The sequence below is a fragment of the Manduca sexta genome, chromosome 17 (assembly GCF_014839805.1).
Source record: "Manduca sexta isolate Smith_Timp_Sample1 chromosome 17, JHU_Msex_v1.0, whole genome shotgun sequence".
Lineage (NCBI taxonomy): Eukaryota > Metazoa > Arthropoda > Insecta > Lepidoptera > Sphingidae > Manduca > Manduca sexta.
Genome location: NC_051131.1, coordinates 8,682,017 through 8,703,248, shown reverse-complemented (window position 1 = coordinate 8,703,248; position 21,232 = coordinate 8,682,017). Strand labels below are relative to the sequence as shown.

General features: G+C 34.0%; 1 protein-coding gene across 5 annotated transcripts in view; it reads left to right on the top strand.

The window, feature by feature from the left end:
• Nucleotides 1-21,232, top strand: part of LOC115443458 (potassium voltage-gated channel subfamily H member 8) — a 78,467-nt gene that overhangs the window by 29,473 nt on the left and 27,762 nt on the right. For all 5 annotated transcript variants that reach the window (XM_030168870.2, XM_030168869.2, XM_030168868.2 and 2 more), the window contains exon 3: nucleotides 21,088-21,198. In XM_030168870.2, coding sequence (XP_030024730.1) covers nucleotides 21,123-21,198 — 76 coding nt within the window. In that variant the 5' untranslated portion in view covers nucleotides 21,088-21,122. The remainder of the gene's footprint in view (nucleotides 1-21,087; nucleotides 21,199-21,232) is intronic.

The window sequence follows — 21,232 nt, the reverse complement described above, 5'->3', positions numbered from 1 at the left end:
TATTTTCAATTATATTGCCTTACCATTAACGTTTTACTGTTGACTAACTTAATCCATGATGTGTCTCTTAAACTTGCAAACTTATTTGACGTAAAGGAGAGAGTGAGACAACGGTGATTAGTTGATTCCATTAGTGATTCTTGTATGGATGCGGAACAGGATAATGTGTTATGTGTACATCAAAAGCTCTCACTGCCTTGAATTATTTACGAATAATGTACCTATTTTCGTTTAAAAAAAGATTTCATAAAAGTAAGTTATTATTATTTAAATATGTTAATTTATAATCCGTAAATTCTAAGTACATAATCCCAGTAGATTGACATACATTATAATCTGTTGATTAATAAATTCTTTATTAATCCAATAAATCCGGTCTCGAAAAATTCAGCACACAAATATAAAAACATTATACGTACGTGTGCATAACTACCTATATAGTATACAATAACAAGAAATCCAATTTTGTGATACGAAAATAAACCGATTTAATTTCACTCAAATCTCGTCATTAGGTAAATGATTTAGGAACCTGTTTAACGAGCAAGAAAGTCTTGCGTCAAAATGGATATAAATATAATTTTATAAGCAAATTGAAATGGGATCTAAGAGGGTCAGTCGTTCGTGACTTCAGACGAGAGCACGAAACGTCTGGAATCTCGATGCTTAATTTGTTGCCAACCAATAAATTGAAAGCGGACAATAATCGAACAGTAATATCATTTATTGTTAATTTCAATTATAATCGTTTTAAAATTATTATTTTTATGTATGTTATTTGAGTAAGTATAATAATATTTTGCTACTTAATTGTAAGTCTCCGTATAATTTGTGGAAATATACTAGTCAATATCGGCAATATGCTTTCTATATATAGCTTCTTATATATTCCCCTTCCTCTGGTTTAAACGACATTGTAGCCAGTGTAATTACTAGAGTTTGTGAGGACATCTAACATCTCAGGATTATGAGCGCAATTCAATGCTAGCATAAATCAAATATGTATTTCTATGTAACAATGAACGAAACACGTTAAGGCATAATAATCCCCCGATTTTCACATTAATAACAGACGACTACGAGAAACTCCCATCTATTACAAAATATGGAGCGTAGCTGTCGAATTTCAGGCAGATCATTGTTTATTACCCTTATTATAAATTACGTTAGCACAAGGCATTAAAACTTTATTTTAGCACTCACTTAAACATGACGTGCAGGATCATAAACAAATGTAATAAACTTAAATGAAGTTTACTGTGAAAACGCTATAAGCGCCACCGCAATTTACACAAGCGACGCGCCGCAGCGCTTCCAAAATGTACTGTGAGTTTTTCATAACCCACACAACTGCAATCAATATGCAAAAACACCACATGCCAGAACACGGCGATGGATAGAGTTGAGAGATTTATTTACACTGCAGAATGCCAAATGTTTTTTGTGCGCGAATAAAAAAACAGATGACTTTTGGAGTGGTATTACCTTTGACAACCGGAAACAAAGGGAAATATAAAACGTTCAATTCTGTTTTTTTTTCTTGGCTCTACCTCGACGCAGTACTTTGTTAAGGATCCCGATTTTTCGTGGAATGTAACTGAAAAATGCGACAAACGACAGGTATTACATTCATTAGTCGCCTTTTTGGTGAAGATTTTTGATCCCGCCTGTCTAGGATTTCAATCTCTGGTCAAACAATACTATGTGTTTGTTTGTGTACATGATTTTTCCAGCACTGTATTCTCTTTATAGGAGGTTGAGCTCACGCATGTAAACCAAACCCTTTCTACAACATTATTGACATAGTGAACAAGAAGAACCCACATTAGTGATGGAAGCGAAAATAGCTCCTGAAATATTTTTCTTGCTACATCAGCAGTTGGGCAGTATCTGTAGCCATCACTCACAGAAACTTATTCAATAAGATTCAGGACGATAAAAAAATGCTACGTTTGTTGCATAGTGGGCGTTGCAGGCATCATCTAGTTGCAGCGTTAAATAAAGGTTACTATACTTGCACAGTGTACACAGTTAAATGCAGAATTAAAACAACTGAATGGACTAAAAATAAAATAAATATTCTATTATTAATACAGTAGAGTTCATAGTTACTATGAGAAGTCTCACCACTGCGCTCGCACTCTATCTAAGATTTTTCCTATTACCTGATTTTGCAACGTATCAACAGCTGAACATACTATTTCAATCATACAAACAACCATTTCGTTTGACAAGGGCTATCAAGTAAAAAACATATTGTACTCTCCTTATCTTTTAGGTGAAATTTCATTAAAATGTCCCCGGATTAGTGCACGTAAGGAATGTTTGTTTGAGGCTCCTGCGTCTAAAACTAATTATGGTTCTAATATTTGTATTAGTAGAGCAACTGTTAAGAATAATAAGTTTGCTTTAATCTCCGATATCGATATATTTTGTCAATCGTTACACATCTACAGGAAGGCATTAATTGCTATTGTGGATAATTTAGATACTTGTCTCTATTGAATTATTTTCCACGTTTGATTGAGTTTGTTTGTTTATTTTCTTTTTGCTATTTTTTAATTTGTACTATTGTAAATTAATTTTCGTCTACTCTCATCTATGTATGTATTACCTATTAATGGAAACTGTGTTGGATTAAGAACCTTAATTTACATTCATTTATTTATAGTCATAAATTGTTTTGTTTGTTTCCCAAATAAATAAATAAAATAAATTAAAAAAAATAAAGCAAAAACTTTGTACCCCTTTTTACGAAAATTACGCAGACTGATGAGTATGAAACTTTCCACAGTTAAAATTATGTAGACAAGGAGTGCAAAAAGATTAAGCCCATTGCGCGTACCTACCGATGAGTGTACGATTTGGCATGCTTAAAGTTCATATAGAGAAGAAGTAAGGAAAAATTTAAATGTTTTACATTATATATTAAAGTCGACGGTCATATTTCCACCACCAGAAGACCACTACTATATTTAAATCAGTATTTTACTCTTAGAATCTAATATCTATGCCCCAAAACACTAGTAATAAATACACAGTCTACGTAGTAACCCCCATTTTTGCAAACATAAAAAAAAATGATTAGAAATCATAAGGTACTTTATGTTACATTCCACAAAGAAATATTCAAAACGCTTACAAATGTTTATGATTTACATAAAACAAATAAATATTTATTTCGATGCTATCAGTTAGCCTTCAGCCCGCGGGTTTTGAGAAAATCGATTTTATTTACACATAGTCCATTTATTCCGAGCTCATTTGGAAGCATGTGGAGTTGGATTAACAGTTTAAAAGTATAAATCGAACTATTGAATGGGATAGTCCAGGAACTGTCTTTAAAAGCAGGTTACAACACTTTTTTCCATCATTACAGCAGAAACGAATTTACACAGATTTTTACTGCCCACATTGTGTTTCCTGAATACTTCATCAATCTTTTCAATGATTTAAACTCAGCGACGCAAACCTGTCCGTAAATGATTCAGAGGGTGTTGTCTTTTATGGCGGGCGAGAAGATATTCTGACGCTTATTTTCCAAAAGATGTGGGCGGGTAATCTTATAATGTATACGCACGAATACTAGAACTTGAGCTTAAAATATATTTATTACATTATACCGTTGATAGTTCAGTAGTTTGAAACATTTCTTGTAGGATGAGCGAATTATGAAACATGCAGATATGTTTACGAAGATTAAATAACAAATATCTTCGTTTCATTTCTCATAGTGTCATCAACAATATACGTTATCATAAATTATATTAACTGCTGTACGACATGAAACATTATGAAAGTTTTTATTTGATAAACTTTGTAAAGCAGGAATCCACCTTGTTCCTATTTTTGGCTACAAAAGCCGCAACAGAAATTCATAATTGAAGTGGCTTTTTTTGGATTCCTTAATAGTGTTATGGTGTGGTTTCGTTCGGATGGTACATAATTATTTTTTGAATCATGGTTCAAAATTATAAAATATATTTAGTCTACAAAATTACATTATGCTATTTTTTGTACCTAATTATAATTACACTATGTCGGTGCATTGTCCACAAAAAAATACTTTCAGAGAGAGAGGCATATTGTAGCTCTAAGAAATAATATTTAAGCTCGAATTAATTGTTTCGTAAAAATTACTGACTTTTTCTGCCACATCCGAGTTCACAAACTAAAATAGTTTTAACTAAGTATATTAATTTTTATTTCATTAAATAAAAAATATTATAAATTCATAGAACATTACAACTTAAATATTATTTTTCATAACGATATATGGACATAAACGTTTCATTTGTACGCTAATTCATTCCTAATTGACTACATGGAATAAATAGATTCTTCGTATTCGTGAGTATAACTAAATATACCAACAAACAAAATAATAAAGGGATTTTATTAAAAGCGCACGAATTTTATAAATACCACAAAGTATGCCCACATGAGAGTTCTGAAACAACTCGCAGCACACTTATGCTCTAGCCTCCAAAAATAAATCTAGCCAATTACGTTAACGTAAACATTATATCTATTCCAGAAAATAAAGCAAAGATTCTGACACTGTTGAAATTAATTTTAGTACGCTCGAACTATAGTTCAGAAATACGATGGCCATTTCTGTATGTAGTTAAATAAGGTGTATATTTAGTTCCGGCGGTTATTACGAAGCGGAATGGTTGCAGTCATTTACCTTGCGTCGATTGCGCGCATTTACGATGGTTTATAACTGGCGATGTTAGTTGATAATGGGGCTGGATTATAATTAAAAAGCACTATAAAGTTGTTAAGATGATTTCTACGGAGTATTTAGCTGTTGTTGAAATGATTTGTGCTAATTAATCATATGCAATATTAAATTTAAACATAGCTTAAATAATATCAAATAAAGACTTAGCTGTAATTGGTAACTATGTAACGTTATCTGTATTTTATTTTGAATAAAATAAATGAATCAAATTCACACGATTTTGATATCAAAAAGCGCAGAATAACGAGACGCTTGGTCTTTAGATTAAACTCCAGCATTACGTATCAAATTCCTTTGACTTCAGATCTCACTGGCTATTTTTCTGATAGATATCGTATATATAAATCTGTACGTGAAATGACTAGCCAGTAACCCCTGCATTATATTGTGCGTTAATAACTAGATATTCTTGGCCATGTTGCGGCTAAGGCATCCAAAGACAAAGTCTCATTTGCGCTCCTACACGCATAGTTGCATACCACAGCGCAAAGCTTTTTGTTAAATCGTAGTTTCCGAGAATTTCCGCGACAATACCAGCTTAAATGAACTTAGAAGCAAAGGGTCTTAAGAAAATAGGTTTAGTTTAAAGCCTTAGTCCTCTGTATTTGTTAGGATTATACATATATTACAATCATATATCTACTGCGTTATACGTCAGAATAAAGAATAGAATTACTTTAACGTAGCTCCTTTTTACTTAAAGCCTATTACGAGAACGGTTCGGAAAGAATGTTGTTTTATACGTCTGCGTCTTGTAATCATCCTTTTGCTCCGGTTGTTATACTTTTAAAGAGACTAATTTTTATCCGCGGCTTTATCTACATAAATCATAATTTGACGGAAACGAACATTTTCGAATAAAGAAAAATAAGAGTTATTTATTTCAAAGTCAATTTTCGCTAAATCACGTATAATATTTTTGAAAAATTAATTTTATAATACATAATTAATTCTTCTATTCTACTCAGTAGGGTGAGACTACCTTGGGATTACGTAGATTTATATTGATCATCAAGCATCATATTTTGATCAAGCGGCGATAGCCTAGTTGGGTGTGGAACAGACTGCCAAGACGAATGTCCGCAGGTTCAAACCCCGAGGGCACACACCTATGACTTTTCTAAAATCATGTGTGTATTCTTTGTGAATTTATGGTGCGCTTTAACGGTGAAGGAAAACATCGTGAGGAAACCTGCACATCTGAGAAGTTCTCTATGGGAATTTCGAAGGTGTGTGAAGTCTACCAATCCGCACTAGGCCAGCGTGGTGGACTAAGGCCTAATCCCTCTCAGTAGTAGAGGAGGCCCGTGCTCAGCAGTGGGCAAGTATTATAATACAGGCCTGATATTATTATTATTATATTGATCATCCTTAGGATTTAAGTTACTCCTTCTCAAATTTAATAGACATCGGTTTAGTAGTTTATTTTCTAGCCTTGTGTAATTTAAGCGTAGCGTTTAAAAAAGAAACAGGAGAAAACTTGTCTATAACGAACTCCATTCCAGCCTTGTGTAATTTAAGCGTAGCATTTAAATAATGAAATTTCACCTGTCTATTATGAACTCCATATAAATTCAATATATCCATATCAATTATCATCAACTTTATAGAGCGATTGAACCGTAAAGACGAACCAGATAGACTATTGGATTGAGAAACGAACATTAAGTCAGCATCACACATTAATCACTTCTCTAATGCAAGCGTCAAATATCAGCGTGGCTAATATTATGATATTTGTTCGGTATACATCGTGTAAAATGTATATGTTTGTGACGTAGTGTACGTTCACAAAATACGCATTTATTGTTTTTATTACCACATCTATTTATAAAATATAAATATCATTAAGGAAAATTATTGGGGTTTGCCCAGATTGACGATTGCTGGCGAAATGCGTTTCAAGTATCCATACTGCGCCCGTATTCGTGCAATACGTAAGAAGCAACGCAGACCTTCCTTAGAATACTCCAAACTGCGCACACATACTTTTTGCGTTATTAATGTATATGAAGCGACGATAGCCTAGTTGGGTGCGGAACGGACTGCCAAGACGAATGTCCGCAGGTTCAAATCCCAAGGGCACACACCTCTGACTTTTCTCTAAAATCATGTGTGTATTCTTTGTGAATTTATCGTTCGCTTTAACGGTGAAGGAAAACATCGTGAGGAAACCTGCACATCTGAGAAGTTCCTCTTTAGGAATTTCGAAGGTGTGTGAAGTCTACCAATCCATACTAGGCCAGCGTGGTGGACTAAGGCCTAATCCCTCTCAGTAGTAGAGGAGGCCCGTGCTCAGCAGTGGGCAAGTATATAATACAGGGCTGATATTATTATTATTATTAATGTATATTAAAAACCTGTAAAATTTATTTAATAACTAATGCTCGTAGTAAAGTTCGCATAAACCAACCTGCCAATTCCGTAATTAGGCATCGATGCGGAATTAACGATCGATACGAGCGATACGTAATCCTTGTCGGTGAGTTTAGTAAATTAACTTGGAAGTTGCATTTAACTAGGGACTGCAATCCTGTACAAACTTAAATTCGGCCGGATTCAGCCGGAATCCGAGAATTCCGTCGGATCCGGATTGGTGTTTTGGGTGCTCAACATAGCGCATATTTCTAACTTCATGGCATAATATAAGGAATAATCTACGGGAAAAAAATAGAAACAATTTTGTGCGAAAATCAACTTTAATTTATTTATAATTATTATCAGTCAGTTATTATATAATAATCAGTCTCAAAGATTACAAACAAGTGAATTATTTATGGTTTAAATTAAGTTAAACCCGTTCATAAAAACTAAATTAAATCAACATCATATTCTTCTATAATCCAAATTAAAATTTTCAAAATCAACAGCTTATGGATACTATACCCATGCATTCATTACAGCACAGATCACTTTTCTTGTTGGAAAAACGCTTTCAACTTCAACACTGGTTGGTTTCACTAAAGTCAAAAAGTCATATATTAGAGACAAGTATTTTCGTCTATCTCCTTCAGTTTCATAAGCGTTCATTTCTTTCTTAAGTTGTTTAGTACTTTCGCATGGTTTTGATAAGAGAAATTACGTTTTTCTTAATATATCGGAACCGGCCACCGGATCCGGTGATATTGTTGGATCCGGTAGGCAATGAAAACGTACCGGATCCGCCGGACCGGATTGCAATCCCTACATTTAACATCTAGAGGATACCGGACATCGGTGTATAACCACGCCATTGTTTCGTTCATTTTATGTGTTTTCAAACTACATAAACTCCGAACTTATCTCCAATAATATATCATATGCTATATGCGAACATTGCACTTTAATACTTATGCTCTATACGGTTCTAGACGCGCCCTCCTCGCACTCGAGCCACGTCAAAGTGATGTTCGCCATTCTAGACCTCAGTTTTTAGTTTTTGCGGCGGCCATTAATCTGTCTACGCTTTCAAACGGAATATTAAACCGGTAAAATTGTCGCTGTAATATATGCTTTATTTCTACAAATAAATTCAGTTTTATATTATGTGAACATTAAATTCATAATGTAGAGTTGGTTTAAGTAAGCTTTCAACAATTTTAGATTGGACGAATAACGATATCTCCAAATTAATGTTTTTTGATTAAAGTTGTTTGTTTCGGCCTCCGCAAACTTTACCTCAAAGGCTGAAATTGAATCTTAATAAAGCTTATTATGCAGTTTCCGATGTACGTGACCGGACACTGTCACAACTAATTAGGTTGACCTCGAAGACTGATAACATATTTACCTACTATAATCTACGCGAAACTATGTCGAGTTAGAAAATACACTGGGTAAACAGCAGAAGTTGTAAAATAAGAGAAAAACAAACAAACACATGATGCACACCTCGAGCGTCTACTTAAGAATTTCCTCATTGTTTAGTGTAAAAATAGCTTTCGAGCAATAAAGAGCGGAAAATTCCTGAAATATCACACATGCCGCTGTAGTATTCGATTGACAACAGTAAATATTTAAATTGTAGATAAACCTTAGCATATGGGAAGATCTATATTATTTTCAGTATTAGTAGCATGCTGCGCCTTCCTACAGAGTGAGATCAAAGACGATATCGCTGCCAGCTAGGCATACAAAGCAAAGGATAGTGTAAACACCAGTTCAACGTATTACGAAGATTGCCGCAGTTATTGTGAGTGTACACTGCGAATTTAAATTGGCTATGGCGAGTTGAGATCAGCTAGCTTTAAATCTAGAAATATTATAAATGTGAAACATTTTCCACGTTTAGATTTTGTTAGAAGTTAAAATGTTAACCGCGAAGTGGATTTCATGTTTGGCGCACAGACCTGTTTATATAGGCTTCTTTTCATTTCCGGAGAGTGCATTGTGAACTTTTGTTTCGGGGAAATGATTTTCTTGCGATAGCAACGCAACCGAAATGGAGTTTTAAAACGTATTTGAAGATATCGATTTTACTATAGCCAACTACGCCGTGTGTCGTTTATTTTAAAGTAAGTATATTCGTATAGTCTATTTCGTACAGTCATTTTGTAGACTTAGTTACATGAGAGGTATGAATATTTATAAGCCATATTAAGATTGTTTATATGGTCATCTTAGTAATATCCAGTTCATATAACATCTTAGTTCATCATTATAACATCTTAGTTTCTCTAGTTTCTTCTACTAAAACATTTGATAAATACCATTGACGTAAAATACTTGAGACAATAAAAAATCTTGCCATCTAATATCCTATCGATTGCTAAACAGAGATTTATAATTTTAATTTCAGATTGTCATCTCTGCTGGGCCGTTTCGCCTTCATATTTTATTTTAAAAAATCTGACAGCTGCTTTATGCATAACTTCTCCGCTTTATTAAATAGAACTCAAAAGTATTATCAATAAAATCCCGCCAAAATACTGTTCAGGCACTTTATTAAATTAGGGAATCCATCGTTGTTTGGAAAGTTGTTCAATTCATACAAACTTTCTGAAGAGTAGAACTTTACTTCGTGCAATTTCATCTAAAAATGTTTCTTTTATTATACCGTTGTCAGTGCCTCAGTGTCTAATATGAATGATAAAGAAATATCTGTATATGAGTCACGAAAGCCATATAAACTTATCTAATATTTTAACAATTTCATATACAAAGACAAGATGGGTCGGCATTACCTTGGAGCCACACAATGACATCATACAAAATATTTGGTTGTTATTATACGCCAGGTAACTACGCCCACATTGTCCTCTTTCAAATCCATCTATGATTCATACAATTTATTACGCCAATTAACACAGATATTAGTTTAGAATGATGTAACATGATCTTAGCGATCTACATAATAGGTTATTTAGTTATGTTTACTTTTTTACATTTTTTAATATGTAAGAGCAATAAGTACGAAAAAGAAGTCCTACTGTAAAAACATGCATTAAAATTTGATAAGAAGTAATCAATATTTCAAATATTGTTACCTGTAGAAGTGGACGCGAAATAGGGATATCGTTCCACCCCTTTCTTTCGCACGCATCATAATTCCCGATGACGTCAAGTATATTGTCTCTTTTCTGTTTTTTGACACTACCCCTACCACCTAATTTCAATGGCTTATAACTTGTATATTTTTCACCAGATTTCAATGACTTCTTCTGTTTTAGAATTCATGCAACGAACATATTTTATAAAAGTTATAAATAAAAATAAGTCAAATACCCTATTATGCGGGTCTGTTCGAAACCGGGCATGCACATGTTGGTCTTGGAAAAATAGTGACGAGGTTCCTACGGCGGGTTTTACACATTGTGTATTATGCTCTCTATCCAGGATACAAGAAAATAATCTATATTTTGGCAATCCCTCTAATATATCGTAAAACACGAAATCACGTGAAAAATACCATAAAACGCTGAAATGGAAGGTTTACAAATTTCCTTGAAAGGATTAAGGCTCAGACGCAATATCTTCTGTGGGGTTTTAATGGAATAAAAGAGATATCTCGACATGAGTCCGCTTTATCCCTCACGACATGCTGACGTATTTCCAAAATCTTATATAAAAGCGCATACTTTCCACCCGCATTTTAATTAAAATTTCGGTTGAATATGGCTTTGCCAGACTCACTGATGTGAATACGAGCGGGCGAGTAAAACGAGTTAGCAGTGTTATAATGAGAGATTTTTGAGGATTCTTAAGGTCACGGCCAACATTAGAGAAGACAAATGGCTTATTAAGGTCCCGTTGGTCTTGGAGAAGGCAACCATTACAGTATCATATTCATCTGCTTCTTTATGTATCGGTTATTCAAGGACTATTTTTATTAAAACAGCTTTCACGTGACAAATAAAAGCAACTTAATATCAAATGCCCATGATCTAGTTGATAATAAATCATAATTAATTATAGGGTTATTTAGCGTGCCTTATGGCACAGCACAGAAAAAAATAGGTTGGGTGATAAAAAAGATTGTCTTTTAACTAATATATAGGACCTTCAAATTAGTCGCTTCACCGATCATCTACACTTCCTATCAACCTTCGTAGCTAGTTTCTGAAAACAATAGCTGGGGCGCGCTCCCAACTAACTTTAGGGGTGCCATAAAGATTGATGATAGCCTTATACAATGAACCACTGAACTGTATCACACAACAATCTACATGTATACCTCTTAGTGCGACTGAGGCTAATTTAAACTATTTACAATATTTGTAACTTTTAGACGTTGTTAAATTACTCGTGGATGAAAGTGGCCGGAAGCCTGCTCGGAAACAGGATATGAGCTAAATGGAATGGCTATTTTGTATCTAATAGATTTGCACAATATTTGCGACAATTTATACTTACACTGGCAAATTGGATATATTTCTCTTGCCAAAGTCTTTACCTACTCTTCCACTTACCCACATGATAACTACAAAATACGTTACAGAATTACAATTTGAAATGTTTGTATGTAAAGTACACAACATGGGTTCGACCAGTTGTCCACATATTGAGTTTTTTTGATAAAATAATCTGTTACCGATCGGAGTTGGGTAGCGCAATTAATTAAAACCGTAGTATGACGTTATATAAAATTGCTACGCTTTATATGACGGGCACAATAAAAGCCAGAAAAATATGAACACAAATTTTAAAAAGTTCATGCTTTAATTTTTAATTTATGCGGGCAGGAAAAAAAGAGTAATGTAAAGGTTACTAAAGTTTATAGTAGGTAACAGCTTGGAGTAATTTGGCAACCATACTTAATTATTATTTTGTACAAATGTTATTGAAGCTTTACGAACATAAGATGTTTACTCTAGTAGCGAAGGGTGAAATTTTCTGAAAGGAAACCTGACACTACATATAGGTAATATTAATATGCATAAATGCGGTTTGCAAATCGTACTAATGATAATTACATTTTAGATAAATTATGAAAAGGAAGCCAGCAGGAATCGGGTTATATAGACATTGAAATTAAATTAATTTTCGGATTCTATCGCGGTAATTAGTGTTTTATTTTCTCCCGACGTTTCGAAGACTTTGCAGCCTTCATGGTCACGGGGGGGACTTCAATTTTAATGTCTAACATTCGCGTAAACATAAGAAATCATTAGGGTTATATAGACCCTTCGCTACTGGTTTACTTATACCCGTTAAGGATATACCGTATCATAGCAAGCACCAAATTCGGGATGTGATTTGATTAAGAATTTTATTAAATTTTAAGGTATATTTTTGTAGTCGAGTTGTAATGATCTACTTAATTTTTGTTTCACATTCATTTGCGTCCAAGAATTTATGTTATACTAACTTTTGTTCGCGGCTTCACCCGCGTAATGGAAATTTCGGGGATAATTTTCTTTTCGACTTCCCTGATATGTATCGTTATATTATGACCAAATTAGAAAAATCATTATAAATTGTAGCCTATATGTTATTCTAACGTATAAACAATATTACTGTAAAGATTTATCCAAATCCGTTTAGAAGTTTTTTCGTGAAAGAGGAACAAACATACCTCCATACGTCCATCCTCCACAAATTTTCGAATTTATAATATCAGTAGGATATAGTCTTAAACGTTCGATGTTTCTTTTTTATATTGTCTAATCAAATTAGCTCTGTTCGGTAATTAACATAATTTACCATCGTAACCAAAGCCATATTCAAACTATTACTATTTAAGTCCTTTGGTTAAAGATACCATTAATTATGCTATAACAACTTCGTAACTATGCACAACGGGAAAACTAGTAAACTTGAGTCAGTCAACTACATCACAGAAACTGCACTCGTATATACAACAGCATCAACAATCCAAACGTTAAAGAATAATTAAAATGTTTCAAATTCCAAACTAAACTCTATTTAGTCTAAAAATAAAAACATTTTTTGTGAAAGTATCTGACGAGAGCCGGTTTCAGCGTGTACCATCGTTTGGATTTTTTTATTATTTTTTATGTTCTGTTTTATTGTTTAAAGTGACGAGACGAGCTTACTGTTCGCCTGATGGTAAGCGATACGACCGCCCATAAACCTTGAATTATAAAGTATTGTTTGATATTCCATTACGCTCGCCATCCTGAGACATGAGACGTTAAGTCTTATTATGTCCAGTAGTTACACTGGCTACAATGTCCTTCAAACCGGAACCCAACAGTGACTACACACTGCTGCTTAGCAGTAGAATTGGATATTGCGGTGGTACCTACCCAGGCGGACTCTCACATGTGAGAGACCTACCACCAGTTTTACCGACACTTATACATTCTACATTCAAGTGTACAAGTGGTAAATTGGTAAATTTTCTTAAGACTAAGCTCAGTCGTCTCTATGTCTGTAATTTATTGAGACTGTAAAATGGAAGACTAATACAAGTCTCTCTCAAATAAAACGACTCCACAGATAGACTATTGGGAACGGGCATAAGAGAATCTCTCAATCGCGTACAAAATGTTTTACACAATCCACTGAACTGAATACAAGCAATCAAAGCAATTACTGATTTTAGACTTCCTTACCGCAAAGTATAATTAATCTCTTTGTAATGAAACGATATATCAAATATATATATGTAAAAGGAATTTATTGCAGTAAATTCAGGGAAAATCTACCATACTCTTATACGCTCCATTCAAAACAACCGTTTCTCCCTCTACTTCATACGAATATATCTTTAATATAACTAGTCAAATAAAATAGGTAACAAACGGTTTGTAGATGAAAGTTTTAACACAGTTACACAACTACAGCTACAAAATAATTATTTGATACTCTTCATCTCCCCTAATATCAGTTTCCTTTCAAAGGATGGATGTAATTAGATACAGGTGGAACTTTGACAGTCCCTGTGAAACACAACTCCGAGTATTAGCGCTGTTATTAAATGCCATGACACAGCTTCGATCTGCAAGTAAATTTTGTACTAAAGATTTATAGTCTTTGATCCACTAAGACATGGTTTCATAGCGCTTCGATCGAATATTGGCATTTGGGTTATCTGTAGATATTGGTGGATTCGGCTTATTTAAACTGTAGACTAACGGTTACAATGTGGATATATCGCTTTAAAATTAACTTCATTACATTTTGAAGCACGTTGAAGTCAGTGTAATTAAAAGCAGTGTCAAGTTGGATGCAAATAAACGCTATGTTGAGATTTTTTAATAAAATACCTGGGTTACTGAATTGAAGCCATTATGATATATACTATTATTGAATACTAGACGTTTGGCTTATCTAGTTAATTGTTTATGAAAACGTACACTTCCTTTGTTTCGTTGCATAATACGAAGTTCCGAGCTGTGTACACGACTTCACATGAGTTTTTATGAGTTTACGTTTAATCGCCTTCTTTATCCAGTTTTAGCTGCATACCTACATGAAAAAGTATTGACTGTAGTATCCAATAGACGTACATAAGTGAAATAAAAGTATTTTTTCAACTCCTAGCATAATTCACAAGACTATTTGTTATACCTGGTGGCTTAAGCCATTCAAATCTCGAAATTCCTCAGGCAGTTTCGAGCACGGGTGTTATCCGTCTTACTGAACAAATATTTCTTTCTCAAATGTTATTCGACGCCTTGACACTTCCTAATTAATATTGCTAGAAGTCGAGGAATTTGCGAACGTATAAATTCCACTCTGGAATTTCCCTGTAGGTGCGAAATGAATTTATTAAAAATAAATACATAGTGAATTTAGTAAACATATAGCATATTATCAAAATTTTATATCATCTTTATTAATTAATGATCATTATAAAATTAATATATGAACCTAAACAGAGATCCGATTATGATAACTCTTCTTTTTAGTAGTCAGTCAGTGTAACTACTGGACATATGAGACTTAACATCTTACGTCTCAGGATGGCGAACGCAGTGGAATACCAAACAATACTTTGTAATTCAAGGTGCTGGATGATATTTCGACTGTTTATGGACGGTCGTATCGCTTAACATCAGGCGAACGGCAAGCTCGTCTCGTCATTCAGGCAGCAATAAAAAAAAAGTCTACAAGGCTAAACGTTGCGGAGACCTTAATGGAGTCTTTGACGAGATGTTTGGATACCTGTCTACCTTCTCTCCCTCAATTTATTCCTTATTTCGTTCCCATTATTTCGCTGAAATCTACTAAAATTCATTGAGATATAATAAAACTTGGTTAATTGCTAAAACATAAAGTTTTCCTATTTGAGGTCATATGGTTTTCAGACATAAGCAGGATCAAAATATGAGCGCACATTTCTACTACCCAGCGCGATAATAGTACATTAAATATATAATAATAATAATATCAGCCCTGTATTATATACTTGCCCACTGCTGAGCACGGGCCTCCTCTACTACTGAAAGGGATTAGGCCTTAGTCCACCACGCTGGCCTAGTGCGGATTGGTAGACTTCACACACCTTCGAAATTCCTATAGAGAACTTCTCAGATGTGCAGGTTATCTCACAATGTTTTCCTTCACCGTTAAAGCGAACGATAAATTCACAAAGAATACACACGTATGACTTTAGAAAAGTCAGAGGTGTGTGCCCTTGAGATTTGAACCTGCGGACATTCGTCTTGGCAGTCCGTTCCGCACCCAACTAGGCTATCGCCGCTTTTTTTAACATACATGGTACATTAAAATGTTTCAAAGGTAATATAAACTCTACTAGACTCTGGGTATCGGAGGTATTGATGGGCAGTAAACTGTTCTCAATCCTCAGTATATATAATAAGAATCGATCTACATAATAATATGTCAAGAAAAATATAATATCCCTTTGTAAGAACATTGTGGGCACGGAGTAGTGTTAATTTTAGCAATTAAAGTTCATATAGAGCGCAGAAAAATAAAATCTTTGAATCGCGATCGATTTTCGACCAGTGTTTGACCAATAGTTGTACTCATTTCTTCTGATTTCATAGGTCATTATCAATTAATCGTCGGTCCATCGTGCAGCAGGGCGTCCTACTAGTTCATTATAATGTATCTTAGATTTGTTTAGCGAGAAAGAGTCGATATTTCGACAGCTGATTTCTATTTTATCGACTTTTTACTGCTTTAAGGACAGTTCCGTGTATCCATCTCGGTTAATAAAACGAGCTATTGTTATCTTTATTATTAGAATTAATCACGATTTTCATGTCTATCGTTAAAAAAGTTTTGAACCAATTAATTTAAACGGTTGTTGAATTCGTGAAGTAAACGTGAACAAACTTAGGAGTTTTAGTAAAATCAGTAATATGAAATAAGGACCGAAATTTACTCGAGACTGCCGACCTATGAGGGATTTCGGATAAAAGAATACGTTTTTAATTTGTACCGACTCGACGAGGCTTCGCTTGGAATACCGCGTAATAATTTGTCCAAGCAGTTTTTATCTGCGATATTTCCAAATTGATCTGGAGGGACCTTCAAAATAAGCCATTTTCCTCGATAAAAGCCGAGACTGACTGATATTTTTCAGGTAGTAAATATATTGAGTGTCCAACGGCCTTGTATCGTTAAATAAACCATTTCTAGGTTTGTTTCGAACTACCAACCGTCTGAATATTTTGAGCTAAGATTCTATAAGGTATATTTTAATCCATGTTGCTAATCTACCAGTACCAAATAAAGAATGTATAAAAATAAATCATAAATATCAGCAAAATCGGAACGTCTGTGATTTATTGTATCCCTTATCCGCATCTAAATCGCACTGTTCCGTTCTTGAGTAACAATAAACTGAGCCACGATATCTTATACAATAAATATCACCTCTCAAATATTCACGTTAATGAATTTAATTCTTGTTTGGCTCCAATACTAATGTTGTTGAGTACAAAATAATAATGTCTTAGATAATAATATATCTACAACCCCTCTTTCCAAATATCGGGTGAAATATTTCTTTAAAATTTGATCTACGCAAAAATTAACGAAATAGAACATTATTTTAAATATTAAATTATTAAAAACTTTAGGTGGTGACTTCAAAGCGGATCTTGCCTTTTCATAAATCAAGGAAATGGGCCTGTCAGGTACCTCTGTCTTAAAAGTCAATTAATTCTTAACGAATACGAATAAAAAGTCACGAAATCTAATTACAGATTACTTCAGAGTTACATTTTTTTATATCGACTACAAAATTATGAATCTTAATAATATCAATAGATAATAATATTTTCGCACAATAACGTACGTTAACTTTCGAGGTAGCTAAACACTAAAATCACTCCCAAGGTAGTTCATCAAACATTATATTAAAAACGAAATAATGGAGTGTTTATTTCTTTAAAAATATTAGTATTTAAACATTTATATACACTATTGGCAGTAAATAATATCCCTAAAGAGCAGTAAACAAAGAGTTCAAGAAAACTACAACGCACCGTGACTGTGGTCATGAAATAAGATTTTTTTTGCCTGTAAATGTCGCGTCAACGCTCGAGCTATTTCGACCATGTGCACTACACAGCCCAACATAACTGGAAGTAATATCACTACGCGACGTCATGACATCGCGTCAGTACGGGCGCTATGACGCTTTCTCTTTAACCTGGCTATAACACTTGTTTATGTCAAAGTGCACGGATAACGCGGGCTACATAACCTCGGGAAACCATTCATTCACATTTACTGCTATAATATTTATGAAACATAAAAAGTTTACGATAGGTGGAAAGGCTGTAATCGTATTCTAACGGCGCACTATATGGGCCACCTTGGTTAGAAATTTAATTATGAAACGATATTATTCTTATACATACATATTTACGAGAGTTGGGCGGCTTAAGCTGTCAAATCGGTGAGCATTGAGGTCCCGAGTTCGATACTATAAAAGTCAATTTTGATATTAACAATATCATTCCTCGGTATGCGTTTGTACTCCATTCATAGTCGGGCCAAATACAATTAATATAATTTGCTGTTTGATAAGAAGGTACAATTATGGGGCGGTAATAAGTCAACGTTCAGTCGATAACATCTCTACATACCCTTTCTGTAATACAGATCTTATGTAATACAATATAAAACGTTCATAAAAATAATTTTGCTACAATACTTGATAATATTAGATGCATTGAATATTTTAAATAAATTATGTTGTTAACATTTTAACGGAATTTACCCTTTAAATGAAATCGCTTGAATAAACGCTATTTACGCTCAAACTAAAATAAGCACCTACCACGTGCAACCTAATTCCTACCGAGAGTACATTATGTTATTGTTTATTTTTGAAATGAGGATATAATTATATGATTTACAACCACTGCATTCTCAAAAATACTTCCTTTGTTCAACATCATGACTTTACAGTTGGAATAATAATACTTTACATTATTACTCACTCTATATTATATTATTTGTCAGAAATGACATCTATTAACAGAGATGTAATTTCTGCTAAAAATTACATATAATACTTATGTTACCAAATTACACAATGTTGTCCCGTTAACCTAAATTTACCAGGTGTGAATTAATTGCTCCAGTTATATTTGAAGAGTGTGTATTTTTGGCCCTCTGCAACGTAATAATGTTGGCGAATTTCTCGATTTAAAATTGTTGGCATGAACTGTTAAATAGGGATCCTTATTCGGTTTACGTCCCGCATCAGGGCAAATGTTTACAAAATCCGCAAATATTTGTCCCGTATGTGGTTGCTGTGGGACCAAAGTTTCACGTAATTCCTGATATATGACACAACGAATTCAAGAGAATATGTATATTTGTGATTATTTAGTAACAAATCAGTTGTCGTGAGTTTCGACGCACAATTGTTTATTAAATTATATAAAATCAATAACACCGAAACAAGAATGCTAGAGACCTTCTTTTGAAAAATGTTTCCTTTTTTATGATAAACTAAAGTTTAAAACAATCAGTTTGCGCATAATGAACGTGCGTCATTCAGGTTCAAAAGTAATTTATATAACTTCTTATATTAAACTCGTATTACCCAGAATGTATTTTAATTACAACCGAAACGAGTCTAAAAAATACCTGCGTATGAAAGGTTAATAAAAGTTGGTCCAATCGTTCCCGAGATAAGTCAAAACAGATGCTTCAATCTCATCATAAATATAGCTAATATCTTAACTTTGATCACTGTTGCGAAGGCAGCCATCTAAGTTTGGCAAACTGGCCATTGACAGGCTTTGGACAGTTGAAATACAAATCTCTAATAATAATAATATCGGCTATTAGTTACTTACTTAATAAATTAAAATACTGGATTAATTGATAAAAAATGAACTGTTTTAAAATAAAATCAATAATGTCCTAAAACGGTACAACTTAAAATGATTACAAGGATGTCCATATTTTAACTATTAAACCTTTCTCAGCGCAAATGCAAATCTAATCACGCCTTTATTGGATGGTTTAAGCAGAGGTGCAACTAACGCTCCTACACTTATAACACTCAAGCTTATATCTATGTGCTGGAGGACGAGCCTATCGACGTATTGACGAATGAGAATGTATTGCATGAATAAGAATAAATATACTCTCTTTTATTTCATTGCTCATGTACGTGCATACTTCTACAAGATCAATGAAGCAATAATTTCAAATTTTCTTTTAATATTTTTAATTTTTTTCGTTACCTAATAACAATAATAATAATAATGTATAAACTTGTAGATATAAATGAGTAACAGTAACCTTCTATTTGATCTTTAAAATTATCAACAATTAAAATTACTTGAATCGTTAACTTCAGAAGTACGATCGTTTAATTGAAAGACGAATATAATGATTGCATATCTGCGAACATCGCCGAGAAAACTGACGATGCCGACAACTTCCCGTGTATCACCATCGAGATAACCACGATCACTCTATCAAGAGCGCTCAACTAAGAATAAGAAGATAATGAATCTATTATAAAAAACGTGGATGAAAATGTCAAAAGAAAACTCGAACCATTAGTATATTTGCATTCTAGATGAAATTCTTCGGTAAGATGCCTTACAGTTAATTAAGAAACAATAAACATTTCCTATCTACATGTTCTTATTTCTGCTCTATTTTTATCCCTTGGGCGTTTGACCGATTGATATATTAAGATGTAACACTTGCAAAGTCCGCTTGGACCAAGTGCATTTAATAATGCTTTGACGCTTTGATCATGGCAACAGTGATCAAAGATACTTGGACTGTGTCCAATTAGGGTTGCCAGAGGTCCCGCTAATACCGGAAATACTTACCTTTTTAGGGTCACATCCGGCCAAATATTTATGCGTCAAGCCTGCCTCACTTTGTTAGGCTTTTTTAAATCAAAACACGCAATTTTTACAGAGCGTGTAAAGAAATACGATGTGTAATATATTATAAGGATACAAATGAAACAATGGCCGGCGGAAAACTGCACGCGGCCCGCGAGCTACCTCTTCTCTCTCGTCGCGTTGTTTTACCCTTATTTGTTGTGAAATTTGCTTTCCGCTAAAAAACGCGAGTCTGTCTTTAAAGCCAAAGTGACAGACCGAAAAGGTTTCTGATGTTTTGTATAGATTTTCTATATTATAGCCAATAGGCTAACAATCAGCCTGGGTTAAGATTGCGATCAACTTTTCATAGTCAATAAAGTGATAATAATGTACAGTACGCACAGCCATCCAGAGAAACAACGCCAGAGCTAAATCAACGGCTATTACCTAAATTTTAGCAACCAAATTATAGCCACCAAACGAATTAGTTATAAATAAAGATTGAATTAAGATGGCTCTCCGCTCTGATCCGCTCCATTGGTTTAGCTTGACAGTAGTAGATCTCACCATCATTTCGAAGGCAAACACGAAATTCGAAATCATAAATGATATGATTTCTAAAAAATCTCTGTTTTCTTATGTTTAAGTATTTCTTTGTTGTTTCAGGTAAAGCGTGTGCGCGAGGTGCGCTGTGAGGGGGGATGCCCGTGCGCAAGGGGCTGCTCGCGCCCCAGAACACCTTCCTAGACACCATCGCAACACGATTCGATGGCACGCGTAAGTACCAAAACAAATTTGTGCTGCGCGGTCA